Source organism: Eretmochelys imbricata, chromosome 1 (genome assembly GCF_965152235.1).
Source record: "Eretmochelys imbricata isolate rEreImb1 chromosome 1, rEreImb1.hap1, whole genome shotgun sequence".
NCBI classification, from domain to species: Eukaryota; Metazoa; Chordata; order Testudines; family Cheloniidae; genus Eretmochelys; species Eretmochelys imbricata.
Genome location: NC_135572.1, coordinates 285,914,079 through 285,930,529, shown reverse-complemented (window position 1 = coordinate 285,930,529; position 16,451 = coordinate 285,914,079). Strand labels below are relative to the sequence as shown.

The following is a 16,451-nucleotide window of genomic DNA, read 5'->3' as shown; positions in this document are numbered from 1 at the left end:
GGTGCACTGCATTCTGCATCGATACAAGCGCTCCTGGTGAGGACTTGTGCTGCCGACACAAAGAGCCCAGTATGTGTGTGTGAACGCACACACGCAAGTGATTTAATAACTGCTGCAACTGTATGCCAACCTGATAGGTCGACACGATTTTGCAGGGTAGACATGGCCTGAGAGTGTCAGGCTTATCTTTATATTGTATTGCTGGTATAATTGTGTGTCACAAATAATCTAAAGATTACTTACATATGACTGTGTATGTTACATATTCCTTATTTAGGTTGTCACCACCTCAGGCATTTTTAAATCTCTCCTCTCGCTGATGAAAATGTCGTGCCAAAGAGGCTTTAAAAACTCTCTAGTGAAGAAACACAGGCAACATTTTGAAAGGAATACACTTTATTCAAAGATACAGCCTGATCATTACATTATGGATCTTACTTAAACAAAATTAATTATCCCCCACTGGATTTACAATTGCAAGTACAAAGAGAGCAAATCTGGTTATCCTATTATTCTTGCAAAAATAATCTGTGAACCATCCTACAGAAGGCCAATTAAGAGTGTATATATTGGGTTTTAAATGTTAAATAAAGATTTTAAACAGCATACTTGAACAAAACCACTAATTTTCAACTGGTGATTTTAAAATATTTATCACTGTATTAGAAATTTACTGGTGAAAGCTGGATTTAAGGCCTGACTATTCTCTCATCAGTATCACACTTTTCCACCTATAGTAAATAGGCAGAGCATACCATATCACTGAGATTAGAAAGTGGCCATACTCATTAAGTAGGCTTTTCTTTAAGTATATCCATATCCTATTTAAAACGTTAAGCCCACTTTCTAATCTCAGACATGCAGCACACAGCTAATATACATCTAAAAATATATAGTCATGCAGTGTGTGTGCATTAGCGGATGTTTTGAGAGATTTAAATTTAGAATCTGGCACCAAATCTTTAGAAGTTAGAATAGCTGCATTGAGATTGATGCTCTAGAAACCTATTCTCCTTTTAATGCCTGGGGGAGAAAAGATTTACATATATAAATTCTCTGAATCCTAACGGGAGTTACTCATTAAATGTCAAGAGGAAACTTGATCTATTAATATCTAAATGTAACTGTACAAACTTAAATAGTACTTTGACATGAGCTGGACACCAATTAATTCTGATACACAGGCCTGGTTTTCCCTTTAAAGTTGCCATATTAAATTGGTAAAATATAATATTTTTTCTTAAGTTATTTAGAGTTTTTGTAGCAGGTTTTTAGAGATCTACATCTATTTTTATAGAGCAAAGTTTATCATCAGAGCAGCCATATTGTACTGCTGATTTTTATACAGAACTACTATATATTAAAGTCAAAGGAGAATTTGACTAATCAACAAAACAAGTAATTAAAAAATCCCCCAGTGACACAATATGGATCCTAATGCAAGACAGAGTGTAACTCATGGTGAGTTTGAGTCACATTGTCTCATGGTGGATTAATTGATTATTGCAGTGAATAATTTACACATGATTGGAATCCATTCAAAAGGGGAAAACAAGTGCTACACATGGAGAAGTCTAGAGTTTGTTCTTACAGGTTGTGCATCATAAATGCTAAAGTCTTGATATAAGAAAATGTAAAGTTGAACTTCATGAATAATTATACTGCAGTGACTCCCATGCATAACTGTACTCCTGTGAAAAGTCCCATTGATTAAAACTCCCAGATTAACAGTTTATGTATTAGGGCCTTGGGCCAAGATTTTCAAGCACGACTTCCTGAAGTTAAGCACAGAAATCTATGTCCAGATCATCATTACAGATGAAAACAGTATATTTTCCAAGGACAAATACCCCTGTTGGTACATTATTCTTTGGGGAATACCTGCCTGTCATTTCAAAGGTCTCTGTAACAAAAATGAAATAACTCTGTTAACCTTTTATTATACATATATGCAAATGTGCATGTGTGTGTGTGTGTGTGTGTGTGTGTGTGTGTATTTGTGTTCATTACAAAAATATACATATACACATAGAGGTCTTCCCTTAAATATTACTCTGCTTGTTGTAATGAACGCAAAAATATGCAACATTGGAATAGCTCCTATGCCTTTGTGCAAATCATTTTCAATGACTGCCATCTAGAGGCAAAAATATGAAATTAGAACAGCAAAAATAAAAATCATACTTTTTTTGTTTTTTTTTTTCTGTGAATACATTCTAACATGCTGATGCTGGGCTGTTTCAAATACACAGTTGTTGCATTTCTCCCCAATTACTCTGAATGTGTTTTCCCTGAAATACTCTTTGGTGAGAACTGAGCATCCCTATAAGAAAGCACTATCAGGACCATCTGAAGACCAAGAAGGGCTTCTGTATCAATAATGATGAAATTTCTCTTCCAACATATATTTTTTATTCCCCAGGTAAATATTTCCTTGCTTGGCAAAGAAATCAAACAATTTTTCAGGCATTCACTTGCATCTGTAATAGAACTCTTAGCAGAAGGATTCAACCCATAATTGCAAGTGAAGGAAAAGATGTGTAAATTTGCCCAAGGTTTAACACCAATAAGCACAGTTTTATATTATATTTAAGCCTCAGTTTACTCACTGTTGGCCTCTTTTTGGATAATTATTAACTAAAAGTCAAATAGTGGTAACTCTAGCAAGCATAATACTTTACAAATACATACTAGATAGTTTAACAATTTTCTTACAGAAATATATTGGTATTAATTCTGTAGACATCTTTGTTAAAATGTTTTGTCTTTATTGTAAAAAATAAATAAAACAAAATATTGAGTTTTATACCCATTATTCTTTTCTTTTCGAAGACCTATATTAATGTTACAGTTCTGCCTTACAATGCCCGCAGGGTCCTGATGTGATGAAAATTCTGCTTCAAGTCAATTTAGTTTGCCCACAAAAAGACTGAAGGATTGACCCCTACAGCATTTTCTAAAATTAAATATAAACTTTGTATTCTTTGTTGTTTAAAAATAAAAGCATTTCTAACAGAAATTCAAGACAGTAGGAAAGGGAGTAAAAATCAGTGGTAGTCTGAGATTAACAAAACAGTAGTTACCAAAACTAAATGTGTTATACATTTACTTCAAGGCATTGCTTTGTAAAGGCAGTAAAGTAAGGTGTAAACAATCTTTAACACACTCATAAAAATGTTTGCCAACAAGTTCATAGCAGGAAGCACATAGGAATTAATTTTGGATTATTCTTTTGTTAAACCCTGGATAATCTAATATAGATTTGGAGAAAAGCTCTGTTATTCAGTCATAAAGCTCTAAGCAACTAATCCTGCAAACACTTACACCTGTAAGTAACTTTAGTCATGCGAGTAGTTGGTGTTAATATTAGTATAAGGGATTAATATGCTAATTCAAAATCACTGATTTATATATATACACACCAATCGGTAATATCAAGTCAGTTTGGGGAGGTTAGTCTATGCAGAGCTTTTGCTGTGTAGACATATGCTAAGGCCACTCTACGCAACTCTGGAAGTATAAAAGGAGCCTTAAAGTGGTTATATGTACTCCCACTTTAAGTCTTCTTTATACTGCCATATTAGCATTAGTATACATGAGAATTAGGAGCACGAAGTCCAACTCAGTTCAATTTTCCTATAAGTGAACTCTGAGAGAACAATTCTTCATTAATTGTAAGCCCTGTGGCCTGAAGCATTAGAGAAAAGGGACCTCACTGCTGCCATCTGTTGGTGAAATGGGAGAAGAGCAGCACAGATGGGCAGGAGTCCACTGGGGAGGGACCTCTGCCCACATCTTTTGGAGAAAAAAAAGGAGATGACAGTGTACAAGACTTCATTTACATTTCTGTTTTATGATGGCTTGGGAAATTTTGATTAAAATTCACTTAAATGTTGAGTTTTGGGGCAATGGATCGGGTTGGGCAATGCAAGACAGGAAATGTTCTGGAGTCACCCTGACCGAGGCTGCTCTCAGGCACAGTTGCTCCTCGACAGACCTAAGGGAGGAAGAAAGGGAGTGGGGGAGTGAGGCTCCTGCCATTTGTTGGTGGGGAGGGATAGCTCAGTGGTTTGAGCATTGACCTGCTAAACCCAGGGTTGTGAGTTCAATCCTTGAGGGGGCCATTTAGGGATCTGGGGCAAATATTGGGGATTGGTCCTGCTTTGAGCAGGACATTGGACTAGATGACCTCCTGAGGTCCCTTCTAACCCTGATATTCTATGAGAGTGCCTCTTTGGTGGGGAGGACGCTGTCAAGGGTCCTATATAGCACCGATCCCTTCCTAGGAGCTGAGCAGAGACCACTGACGTGGACAGTGCCGACGGCTGGCAGTTCCAAGGCAGCTGCAGCGGGTTGTTGGCGGTGGACAGAAAGAGCAGCAGTGGCAGCAGTGCCAAGGCAACGGATGGCACAGAATGGCGCCAGCGGCACCTTCCAGCAGCCAGACGGCGCAAGGCAGCGGCAGAGCTAGGCAACAGCTGAAATGGCAGAGAGCAGCTGCCTACCCAAGGGTCTCTAGCCCAGGGCTCCCTACCCAGCAATTAAAGCCGCAATTACTCCAGCTGAGTTAGGCAGTAGAAGCTCCAGAGCAGCCCAGGGAGACTGGCCTGCTAGAATTGTGGGACTTCCTCAGTCCAGAAGAGCAAACGGTGAGAGAGGAACGGGGGAGGAATGAAGTGGCCAGAATACATCAGCCACGTACAAGGGCCTAAGGAGGACGGGGAGTGGTCCTGTGAAGACCTCACAGACGACCTCACCTCATTTAACTGGTTAATTACGGTTTTTCCCCAAATTAATTCTGTTGTCTTCCAACCCCTCCCACCAAATAAAGTTCTCTTTGTTGTCACTCCTAGACTTAGTGCTTACAAGTGGGGAAGATTTACTCATTTGGGCACCCATGGAGGTATTTATAGTTTCCCAGATTTCTCAACCCAGTGTTAAGTCTTTAGGGAAATCCCTAGAAAACTGAATGACCACACCTGCCAGAAGGGTTACATCATTAACAGATGTCAGTGGAATGGAACATTGTCACAGCTTCTTGTTAGGTAAATTCAGAAACAAATCTGAGTTTATTTTCAAAGCATTGCTCCTGTGACAGTGGCTTTATTGTTATTATACCAGAATGACTGATGTTGATGCCATGAGATTGCCTGATGGATGCTGCAGTACTACTGTGACAATTGCTCACTGTTGAGTGCGGCACACAATACAAGGTCTATTTTAAGTAACAGTTCTATTCGGCTCCACAATAAGGCCTCCTGCATATGCCATCAACCATGCTTCAGTTTATCCATAAAAATAAAGGACTTTAAAAAGCTAAGATGCTCTTACAAACAAGCTGGCTTTTGAATAGTTGACTTTTTAAGGGAATTTTATTTTTAGTAAGGGGCATACAACAATTGATTAGCTAGCAAAAAATTGGTCACATACCTGATATTTTATGTTTCTTTCTTTTCTTTTTGTTTTTAAATCACAATGATGAGCCTGAGTATATCAACACTGGAAGTTGACTATTGTGGGCAAAAGTATGGCTGGGAAGAATGAGTGCAGAGGCAAACCACCCTTGACTGGAGTTTCTAAAGAGATTATGCCTCACACAGGGCACAATACTGTTGTATTAATTTGGATGCAATATATGGATGAAAGGTGTTAACATAACTCAGTTATGGCTTACAGTACTTCTTGGACTGCAAGCCAGAGTGCCTCCTGTTATACTCTGTAAAAGAGCACATCATGGACTTTGCAGGCTGGCTCTACCATATTGGGTAAGCAGAGAAATGGCAGTAGCTTTTGCCCCAGGTTGTCTTCCATGGGGAGATTACTGCCTCTTTCTTGGTGGCGCTAGCTTCAGGAAGCTCAAAGCCCATTCTCCAGCTACTCTCTGTGCAGAACTACAAAGGCAGGTTGGAGGGTTTCTTGCTCTCTGTCTCTCTTCCACATTTATGCAAGGCCAGTCTCAAATCTAGCCTCTATTTTTATCACAGAAAGTAGTATATAAAAATATCCCTATTGTATAGGCCAGTTTTGACTAATCAGGGAACTTTCTGCATTTTTGTTGTGATTTAAATGTCAGTCTCCATGTGCACTAATCATAAAACATAAGAAATGTTCCTCATCTTCCTCTTTTAATTTTATTTCACTGACTCAGTGTTAAAACTACAACAGTACAGATTACTGGTCAGATTTTCAGAGATGCTGCATAGACCCAGCTCATATTGACTTCAGAGATCTGGATGATCAGCACATCTGACAATCAGCCTATATGGCCACAAGGTGGTGCTCTTTCTTACAAATCCTACTTGAACTCCAAGTGCAAGCCACTCTGTCACTACAGAAGAGCAGAGAGGTTCGAATCAAACATGTCTTATGTGAGTAGCTTCACCGAAGACTAAATATAAAGAATTCGACCTTTTGTTCTACAAATAAAAATTGTAAAGAACAACATTACAATGTATCTTCATTAGCTACTGCCACAATAATAAATTCATTAGTATTTATCTGATTATTTAACAAAAGGAAATCCACGAGGCACATAAGACTTATTTTAAAAGTATAATTAAAATGTAGAACTTTTGGATTTAGGTTTGGTAGAAAAAAATCCAGCTCAGTGTATTCAAATACAATACTGGTGTCGTACGTACCTTCTGTTTTCTAGCTTATTATGTGTTTTGCAAGAGCATTTGATATCCTCTCTGTGGTATTTGTTTGTGTGAACCAATAGTTAAATTCTAAGCTTTATGCTTTTGTTTGATTACTAATCCTAGGGTGTGTGCAGTTCAATTTTTATGATAAAACATGTATTCTAGAACAATTATGGATTAATAACCTTATTTTCTGTAAATTCATTGTACCTGTTCAAATCTCCCTTAACGTTCAATAAAAAAACCAGACTTGTTAAATTTGCACTTTTTGTAGAACCTGAAGCTCTCAAAATACCTTAAAAGGTATCTGGATATAGCCATTGTACATATGGGCAAACTGAAGTATAGAGAAGGTAAGTGACTTTTCCAAGATAACACAGTGAGTCACAGTGGTTTTCAAACTGTGAGGTGGGACTGGGCCCCACAAAAAGTTGAAAACAGACATTTACTATGGAAACTTGTTTTCATTACATCCTTGTTTGTAAAAAATCAACAAAGAAACAACCCCCCGCCCCCAACCCTAAAACAGTGGTTCTCAAACTTTTTTTTTCATGGACCACTTGAAAATTGCTGAGGGTCTCGGCGGGCCACTTAATGATCTTTCCAAATGTTGTTTGTACCATTAGCTAACTATTGTAAAGTGCTTTGGATAAAAGTGCTATATAAAAAAATCTTAATAATTAACATTTTTTGTTCTACAAATAAAAGCACAAATCTCATGTTTTAATATCAGTAGTCTTACCTCTCTAATGCGATGGATGTGCCCTCTCCCCCCTGCCACGACAGCCCCTGAGCTGGGTCTGGGAAGGAGGGGGGGTCCCTCCCCCACCACAGCAGCCACAGATCTGAGGCTGGGAAGGAAGGCCATCTCTCCCTGGAAGCTGCAGCCCTGGAGCTGGGGAAGTCGCCTCTTTCTCTGGCCGCCGCAGCCCAGCAAGTCCCAAATTCCCCCCACCCCCTCTTCTCACCCTACTGCCCCCTCCCATCTACCCCCTATTCCCCAAAGGCCACCACCTCACCTTACATGTGCATCTTCTCCAGGGTCCAGGCACGTAATTAGTGGAGCCACACCCGCGCGTCTCTACTAATTACGTGGGTGGCCCTTCATTCTCTCGTGTGCAGCCACTCAGGCATGCACCTTAGAGGGAACTATCCGCAGACCACCTGAATGGAGCCCACGGACCACAGTCTGAGAACCTAAAACAAACAAAACACAGACACACACAGTTTGAGTAAACGAGTTTGTCCAGCTATAGTTCAAGGCACAGCCCATCATCTGCATACTTGCAGTGGTACAGCCTCTCTCTCTCTCCTAGAGTGGGTCTTCCCCCCAACAAATGGCCTTGTGGTCTTTTCCTCTCAGTGCAGAGTTCTTTACTTTTTGAGAAGCAGCCAACTGAGCTTGTAGTTGAACAGAAGGTTTCTCTCACGACATCAAACTCCCAATAACACAAAAAAGGACAGTGCAGCAGGAGTAAAAGAAAAACATAGCACACAACAGAACCCACCTCCAGATACTAACTTCTAACTCTTGAAATGCCAGGATATACACCTACAGCCCATCTGAAATAAAACTAAACGATAGCTGCCTCTGCCACACCCACGGCGTGACACAAACTGTTCCACTCCTACCCTCCATAGTCGCCATTTCCTCTTAAATAGTCACATATGCCGTCAGCAAGAGGACACTAATCATGGCCTCATCTGCTCCATCAGCAGAGGCAGTGGGAGGCAATACCCTTTCTGATGTGCTGCTGATCTGATGGCTTTGAAATTTACATTCATTTTCAGACTTCCCTACAGCATATGGCCTATGGTGCGTAATGGGGTATTATATAGTGCACGTTATCCTTGAGATAATAAAAGCCTGGTGTATGTGGCATTAGTTTCGTCTCATTCTCTGATCACAAGATTTCCTTTTTCTCTCCTGTGTTGTTTTTTTTAAAATTCACTCCCTTTTCTCTTTTGTTCCTTGTTCTCTGTTACCCATTTTTGTGCTTCATATTCCCTCTTCTTGATCTATGGTTAGTTGATTCTCCCTTTCCTCCCAGACTAGTTACTGATTGGGTTTCCCCGACTGCTCTGCTCTCTCTGGCTTCATACCACTGATGTGTTCTCTGTGGTCACCTCCTCTGCTACTCTGCTCCCTGTGTGAGTAACAGCAGAGTGTAACTGACAAATATCAGAACAGAAAGAGAGCTGTGATTTCTGCGCTTTTCCCTTGCTGCGTGCACAAGGAGAAGAGCAAGGAAGTAGGAGGGAAAAGCTGATAAACTTATTTTCTTATTACTTATTTTCCCTTTTCAACCACTACTCTATTTATAACTTAAATGGTGGTAGATATTGTACCACCATTTAAGTTATAAATAGAGTAGTGGTTGAAATGTGGTTAAAATGTGCCACAAGTTTTAGAGAATCAGGATAGTAAAGCTACTAATATCTACAAAATTTAAATAAATATGAGACCAGAGGGTCTACCAAAAGCTTTTCAATTATTTGCTTAGAAAGATTGTTTTCACCATGCAAACAGGGAATATGTGGCGATTTCTGCTTTAAATCTGCAGCAAAATTGCAGAGACTCTGCCTTAAGTGGGTGCCAGAAGATTTTCCAAAGTTGAACTAAAATATGTTCATAGCAGAAAATTGAAATGATGATCATATTGGGAGAGTCTGTGATCCATGCTAAAGAGAAATGGCATTTAGTGTGAAATGTTTTGGCTCTTAATACAAGTAGCTGTTTGCATAGTTAATATTGTATGGACAGTATTATTTCATATTTCTCGTTAAACATTTTTTATTCAATTTTGTTAAATATTTATTTAGATTTATTGAGCACCAGTCCATAGCGCTAGGTGTTGTACAAAACATTAAATACACAAAAATAAGAATCTAAACTGCAAGCAAGCAAAAAGAACAGAAAATAACTGCCCAGTCAAGAAGATCCAGACTCCAAGTCTTTCCTTTAAAAAACAAACAAACAAACAAACAAAACTGAGCAGCAAATGGTTATGATGCAGCTGTGGTGGCGTAGAATGGACTTCCACCTGCAGCGATCCATTGCAAGTCTTTTTCCTTCAGCAAGAGTCACTATGAGAGGATTTAAGCTTCTTAAATCCCTCAAAATTATATCTTCCAACCTCATTCATTGTTGGCCTCATGCTCTACTTCCTTCAATCTCAGTTCTATAAACCTACTGTAAAATTATATCTTCTTCTGCATGCTACTCTGAAAAGGGTAGGAATAAAGGGTCAGTCTTCACAGTGGAGAGAGGTAAATATAGTGGGGTCCTCCAAGGTTCTGTATTGGGACCAGTGCTGTTCAACATATTCCTAAATGATCTGGAAAAGGGTAAAAAGTGAGACAGAAAAGTTTTCAGATACTACAAAATTACTCAATGTAGTTAAGAGCTGACTGCAAAGAGTTACAAAGGAATCTTACAGAATTGGGTGAGTGAATGGGCAACAGAATGGCAGATGAAATTCACTGTTGTTAAATGTAAAGTCAAGCACGTTGGAAAACATAATCCCAAATTACCATCATTTTGTATGTATATCTAAAATAGCTGTTACTACTCAAGAAAGAGATCTTGGAGTGGATAGTTCTCTGCAAACATCTGCTTAGTGTGCAGTGACAGTCAAAAAGGTTAACAGAATGTTGGGAACCATTAGGAAATGCATAGATAAGAAGACAGTAACTATCATAATGCCACTATAGAATGCCATGTTACGCAGTATTCAGTGTGTGGGCATACAATTCTGGTCACCTCATCTCACAAAAGACATTCGAATTGGGAAAAAGAAGGGCAACAAAAATAATTAGGGGCATGGAACAGCTTCCCTATGAGGGGAGATTAAAAAAACTGGTATGATTCAGCTTGGAAAAGAGACAACAAAGGGGGCGGGGATATGATGGAGGTCTATAAAATCATGAATGGTGTGGAGAGAGTGAATAGGGAAGTGTTACATAGCACTTCACATAGCGTAGGAACCAGAGGTCACCCAATGAAATTAATAGGCAGTAGATTTAACAAAACAAAACAAAAAGGAAGTACTTCAGGCAATGCATAGTCAACCTATGGATCTCATAGGCAGGAATGTTGTGAAGGCCAAAGAGTTAAGTGGGTTTGTGACGGGGCACACTTGCCTGACACTAGTACCACAAAAGTTAACTCTACCCTCTGGGCCAAGGAGGCCATGCCCCTGCGGCACTGCTGGGCATGCTCCAGCTGGAGACTTGATATAAAAGGGAACAGATTGGCTTATTCTTTCACACTGCAGGCTCCAGCCTGGGAACTGCCCAAGCCACAGACGGTGGAAGCCAGGGATGCTGAGTCTCCAGAGGATGCCCAAGAAATGTTGGAGCTGCTGGGAGCTGCGCTAACCGAGGAGCCCAGAGACCCCGGAGACGCCGGGGCTCCTGCATCAGGAACAGGGTAGGAAGTAGCTCAGGGTAGGAAGTATTGTGCCACGTGGGGTCTGTGTGTTTCAGGCAGATTCCCCGCTGACCCAGTGGCAGGCATACTTGTTCCTTGCTGACCCAGTGGCAGGCATACTTGCCACTGACAGGCCCCTGAGCTGGGACCCAGTGGAGCAGGGAGGGCCTGGGTCCCCCTCCCCAGCCACCACACTTTCCCCCCCCCCCCCCACAGGTGATGGCCCACTTCCCTTACTGGCCGCCAGGCCAAACAGCCCTACTGACTCGGCCATTATACTGATTCGGGCCACTGGGCCACGAAGCCCTGCTGAACAGGGGAGCCCTACTGACACACAGCCTTGCTGAACAGGGCAACCTTACGGACTTAGGCCACTAGACCACACAGCTCTGCTGAACAGGTCAGTCCTATTGGCTCTGACCGCGAGGCCACAAAGCCCTGAGAGAGGGCAACCATATTGACTTTTACCCCTAGGCCAAGCTATTCCAAGACAAGGGATGATTGTATAGACTCAGCCATGGGGCCATCATTACCCCCACCCCGTTCCACGAAGGGACGGGGTGCACTTGCCCCATGACAGGGTTCAAAAATAGAATTGAATAAATTCATGGAGCACAGGTCTGTCAACGGCTAATAGCCAAGATGGTCAGGGGTTCAACCCTATGTTCTGCATTTCTCTAAACCTCTGACTGCCAGAAGCTGGACTGGATGATGGGGGATGGACCGCTCGTTAATTACCCTGTTCTGTTCATTCCCTCTAAAGCATTTGGCACCCACCACTTTTGGAAGACAGGATACTGGGCTACGTGGACCACTGGTCTGACCCAGGACGGCCGTTCTTATGTTCTTATGACTGAAATACTGTCTCAGCCCAAAAATGAGAGACAAGTAGTGTGGTTTCTGCATAGGTCCATCTACAATCCATGCTATTTGTGCTCTACAAAATATTATTGAAAAACCACTAGTGCGAAAAAAGCCTTATGTACACTTACAGTTTTGGGGGTAATCTCTCACCAGTAAAACTCTCTCTATTAGTGCTAGTAATGTTGAGAGTGCTAGAATAGATTAGCCACTTGCATTTTTAACCAGTGCTCATTTAGATCACTCTGAATATTTCCGCAGCTACCTAGCTCACACCCATGTGCCAGTATCAATGACTACTGGGCCATTCATTCCACTTGAACTGGCCAGGTCAGAATGGAGACTTAAAATTGGTTGTTGTCAGCATGCTCAAGAGACTGTAGCTCATGTCTCCTCATTAGCCCTTCTATGCACTGTGGATCAGGAAAGATGATAAAATTGACTTCTGCAGGACCCTATATGTGAGAGCCTTCCAAGTAGAAGAAGCAGCTGATGGTTCAAAAAAAGTCGGTGTGGACATGTTGGCCAGAGTTGTTTTTATGAGCACAATATGTGTGGATGGATGCAATATACACACAGTCCCTGCACTCATGGGCAGTTGTACTGCTGGATGCATGACTCTTTGAGGGGAATAGATTATGGGATTACTGACACCTTCTAATATAACTTAGAATCCAATTTCTCATCTGTGTTCACAATGATTACAAAATTCACTATTCACAAATAAGCCATATTTGCTTAAAATTCCCAGCTTCAATTAACATTCCTGCTAATAAACTCATTTACTAGAAGTTTTGTGGGAAGAATATACAACCACGCAAATTGGTTTAAAATCTTGAACAAGCATTGGCAGAAAAAGAATTACAGTAATTCATAATATGTGTTAAAAATGGAAATGTTATGAAAAGATTTGAGTTTGTCACAGAGTTACTGCTTTTTGATAAGCATGTCGTGGTGTACATTACAGGACTGTTGGAAAACTGCCAACAGCAATAATCAATGATGCCTTTAGAAAGGCATTTGTTTTCCATTTACTTCTATTGCTATAAAGTCACAACAAGTTTGAAGAAAATTAGAACTTCTGTGAGGCAGATCACTTAATAAATGAATCATTCCATAAATTTAATTTAAAATTAGGCCTGTCAAGTGATTAAAAAAATTAATTGCAATTAATCGCACAATTAAAAAAACATCATCAACATGGAAGCATACCCTCTGGAATGGTGGCCGAAGCATGAAGATGCATACAAATCTTTAGCGTATCTGGCACATAAATACCTTGCAATGCCAGTTACAAAATGCCATGCGAATGCCTGTTCTCATTTTCAGATTACATTGTAAATAAGAAGCGGGCAGCATTAGCTTTTGAAATGTAAGGAAACGTGTTTGTCTTAACGATTGGATGAACAAGAAGTAGGACTGAGTGGATTTGTAAACTCTAAAGTTTTACAATGTTTTGTTTTTGAGTGCAGTTATGTAACAAGAAAAATCTACATTTGTAAATTGCATTTACACGATAAAGAGATTGCACTACAGTACTTGGATGAGCTGACTTGAAAAATACTGTTTCTCTTGTTTATCATTTTTACAGTGCAAATATTTGTAATAAAAAATCATATAAAGTGAGCACTTTATATATAAAAGTATATATAAAGTACACTTTGTATTCTGTGTTGTAATTGAAATCAATATATTTAAAAATATGGAAAAACATCAAAAATATCTAAAAAATTTAAATTGGTATTCTATTGTTACACAGTGTAATTAAAACTGTGATTAACCATGATTAATTTTTTAATCATGATTAATTTTTTTGAGTTATTCGCGTGAGTTAACTGCGATTAATTGACAGCCCTATTTAAAATGGGATATTTGAAAAGTAGAATTTTATGCATTGTTCAAAACTGGAAGATTATAAGTGTTGGTGTTCAACAAAATGTCAAATGTGGATGAACATGAAGTACCAGATCAAAATGATGCCCAAAAGTACATCCCCCACAATCAAATACAGTCCTCAGAAGTGTGGCTCTTGAATTTCAACAATGGAACTCTTAAAGCCTTCTCTGATCTCCTTCTGTATCACAAACTCCCCACTTTCAAAGTGATTCACTGCTCTGCCCTGCTTATTAGCTCCTATCTGTCTCCAACCATTCATGAGTCATGACCTACAGTCTGCTGACACAGTATACCTTGTTTCCTTTCCCCAAAAGAAACTCTGTGCCTTTTCTAATGACATCCACTAGCCTGGATCATCCTCACTGATCCTGTGAAACTGCCTTCAAATTCTTCTTCAAGACTTCCTGCTTTTGGTCACTCTCCCATCACTGACCACTTCCTGCTGGGCCTCGACGTAAACATAATACTTTTAATTAATGTAGATTAAAAATGCAAAAAAAAAGTGTGTCTATAATGTTAAGCACATCTCCTGATCTTTCACTTCTGCAGCAATTATCATTCTGTATCCAGTCCCCTTCTCATTGTTTAATGCCATTCGTTGTCATTCATTTCAACTGTAAGCCCTCTGAGATAGAATACTGCCATTTTATTTGTTTGCTAAGTGCTATTCTGTCTGACAAATAAATAAATAGTCATCCCTTGTTTCCCTGTATTTTAGAAATAGCAGCAAGACTCATGGAGACTAATGGCTGGAAATCTGAACCTGTTTGTGCTCTCTGATGACTCTGCAAATGCCTTGACTTTTTTTCCCCCCTTATCACTAAGAGAACTCAACTCAGTTTCTGTGCATCTATCAAGGTACATATAAGAACAACAGAAAGTATTGTGGACATATGTATTTATTTTTGTACAAATTATGTAAAATGTACATGCAAATAAACTGAAGTACACAGGCACCTTGTTAATATGGTCCTTGGTGCCACAAAGCCTGGGTGCACCAGATTAGATATTAGAAATGTTGCACCCTGCAACCCATTTAAGGCTAGAAAAAAGATTCAGATTTTTAAACAGTGATGAGAATTAATCCCTGAAATAGATTACCCAGGAATGTAGTACATTTTCTGTCACAAGAAGTCTTAAAAATCAAGATTGGATGTCTTTGTATAGGATAGGCTCTAGCTCAGTGGTGGGCAACCTGTGGCCCATCATGGTAATCTGCGGGCGGATGCCCGCACCTTCCTGCAGCTCCCATTGGCTGGGAATGGCGAACCGTGGCCACTGGGAGCTGTGGGCGGCCGTGCAAAAGTAAACAAACTGTCTGGTGGCCTGTCAGCAGATTACCCTGAAGGGCCACATGCGGTCCGTGCACCGCAGGTTGCCCACCACTGCTCTAGCTCAATCACAAGGTAAATACAGGAATCTCTGGGTGACATGTGATGTCCTATGTTATAAAGGAGGTCAGACTCAAACACAGTAGTCCCATCTGGCCTTAATCTAGGAATCTAGATAGTTTACAAATTAACTTGAAACTACTTGATTTAACTGCTAAAATGCCTCTAGGAAGATAGAAAACACACACACACTTTACATGGTTTAGAAGAGAAGATCTGACAGATGCAAACTCATCCATATCAGGATAGTGACTAGAACTGCTACTTTATGGCCCTTAACAGGGGCTAAAATCGCATAACATTTGACCTTTCAGGCAGGAGGATTAATGAACAGAATACCAATTTGTAGACACTGTTTCAAATTGAGGAGTGATGTAAACTGGTTTGCAAATGGGTGTATATAGTAAAGTGGTGTATTGGGAAATTGGGATTCACCTTGTGTGCAAAATTGAAATAATATACAGCTCCAGGGGGTTTACAACGAAAGCCAACTAACAGAAGCATTCAAGATTAAGAAGGTGGACATGTTTTAATTTACACATTGCTCTCAGTTGATTTTCTTGGGCCTTCCTGTTGTCCCTTCAACATGAAGGTTACTCACATTACTCACCTGTTGTATACTGACAGTGCAAGTTACTGCGCCCCTTAGAACAATTTTCTGACAAACTTGCATCTGACCTTTAACATACATCACTGATGAACTTAGTCTGTTAGTCAAGGAAAGCCAGACACCATATGCCATGTCCTTTGGATTTACAGCTCCAATAACCTGACTTGCATGAGTTTCATGAGATTAAGTAACAGTCTAGCAGGTTTATCATTAGCCATACAATGAATCCAGGGTGATTCAGCCTGACAGTGATAAACATGTCAGGACAGGACCATCATTTTCCTCTGCAACAAAAGAACAATCATCCTCTTGTCAGTTATCTACAATAACCTGTATCATCATAAATGACTCATTGGCAGATATTTTCAAGTTTCTTCAGAGGTGTTGTTTCACCTCAAAGTGAGCCATATCCATATTTCATTATGAAATTCAACATCCAGTGAAAACAACTTTTAATTCAAGAGCAAATAATTCTACTACTTTGTCCATTACTCTTATTAAATTATCTTTAATAATGCATTTAAATTAAAACTTGCCTTTCCTGCACATCACAAGCTTGAGTTATATTAGTATAACCTTTATTTCAATATTGAATGCAATACTGCCATAATAGTAAACCA

At 39.9% G+C, this 16,451-nt stretch overlaps 1 protein-coding gene across 1 annotated transcript in view; it reads right to left on the bottom strand.

Annotated features, from left to right (window-relative positions):
- PPFIA2 (PPFI scaffold protein A2) overlaps nucleotides 1-16,451 on the bottom strand; it is a 578,892-nt gene that overhangs the window by 458,310 nt on the left and 104,131 nt on the right. The window contains exon 4 of the mRNA XM_077807711.1: nucleotides 8,781-8,788. Within this exon, the coding sequence (XP_077663837.1) occupies nucleotides 8,781-8,788 (8 nt within the window). The remainder of the gene's footprint in view (nucleotides 1-8,780; nucleotides 8,789-16,451) is intronic.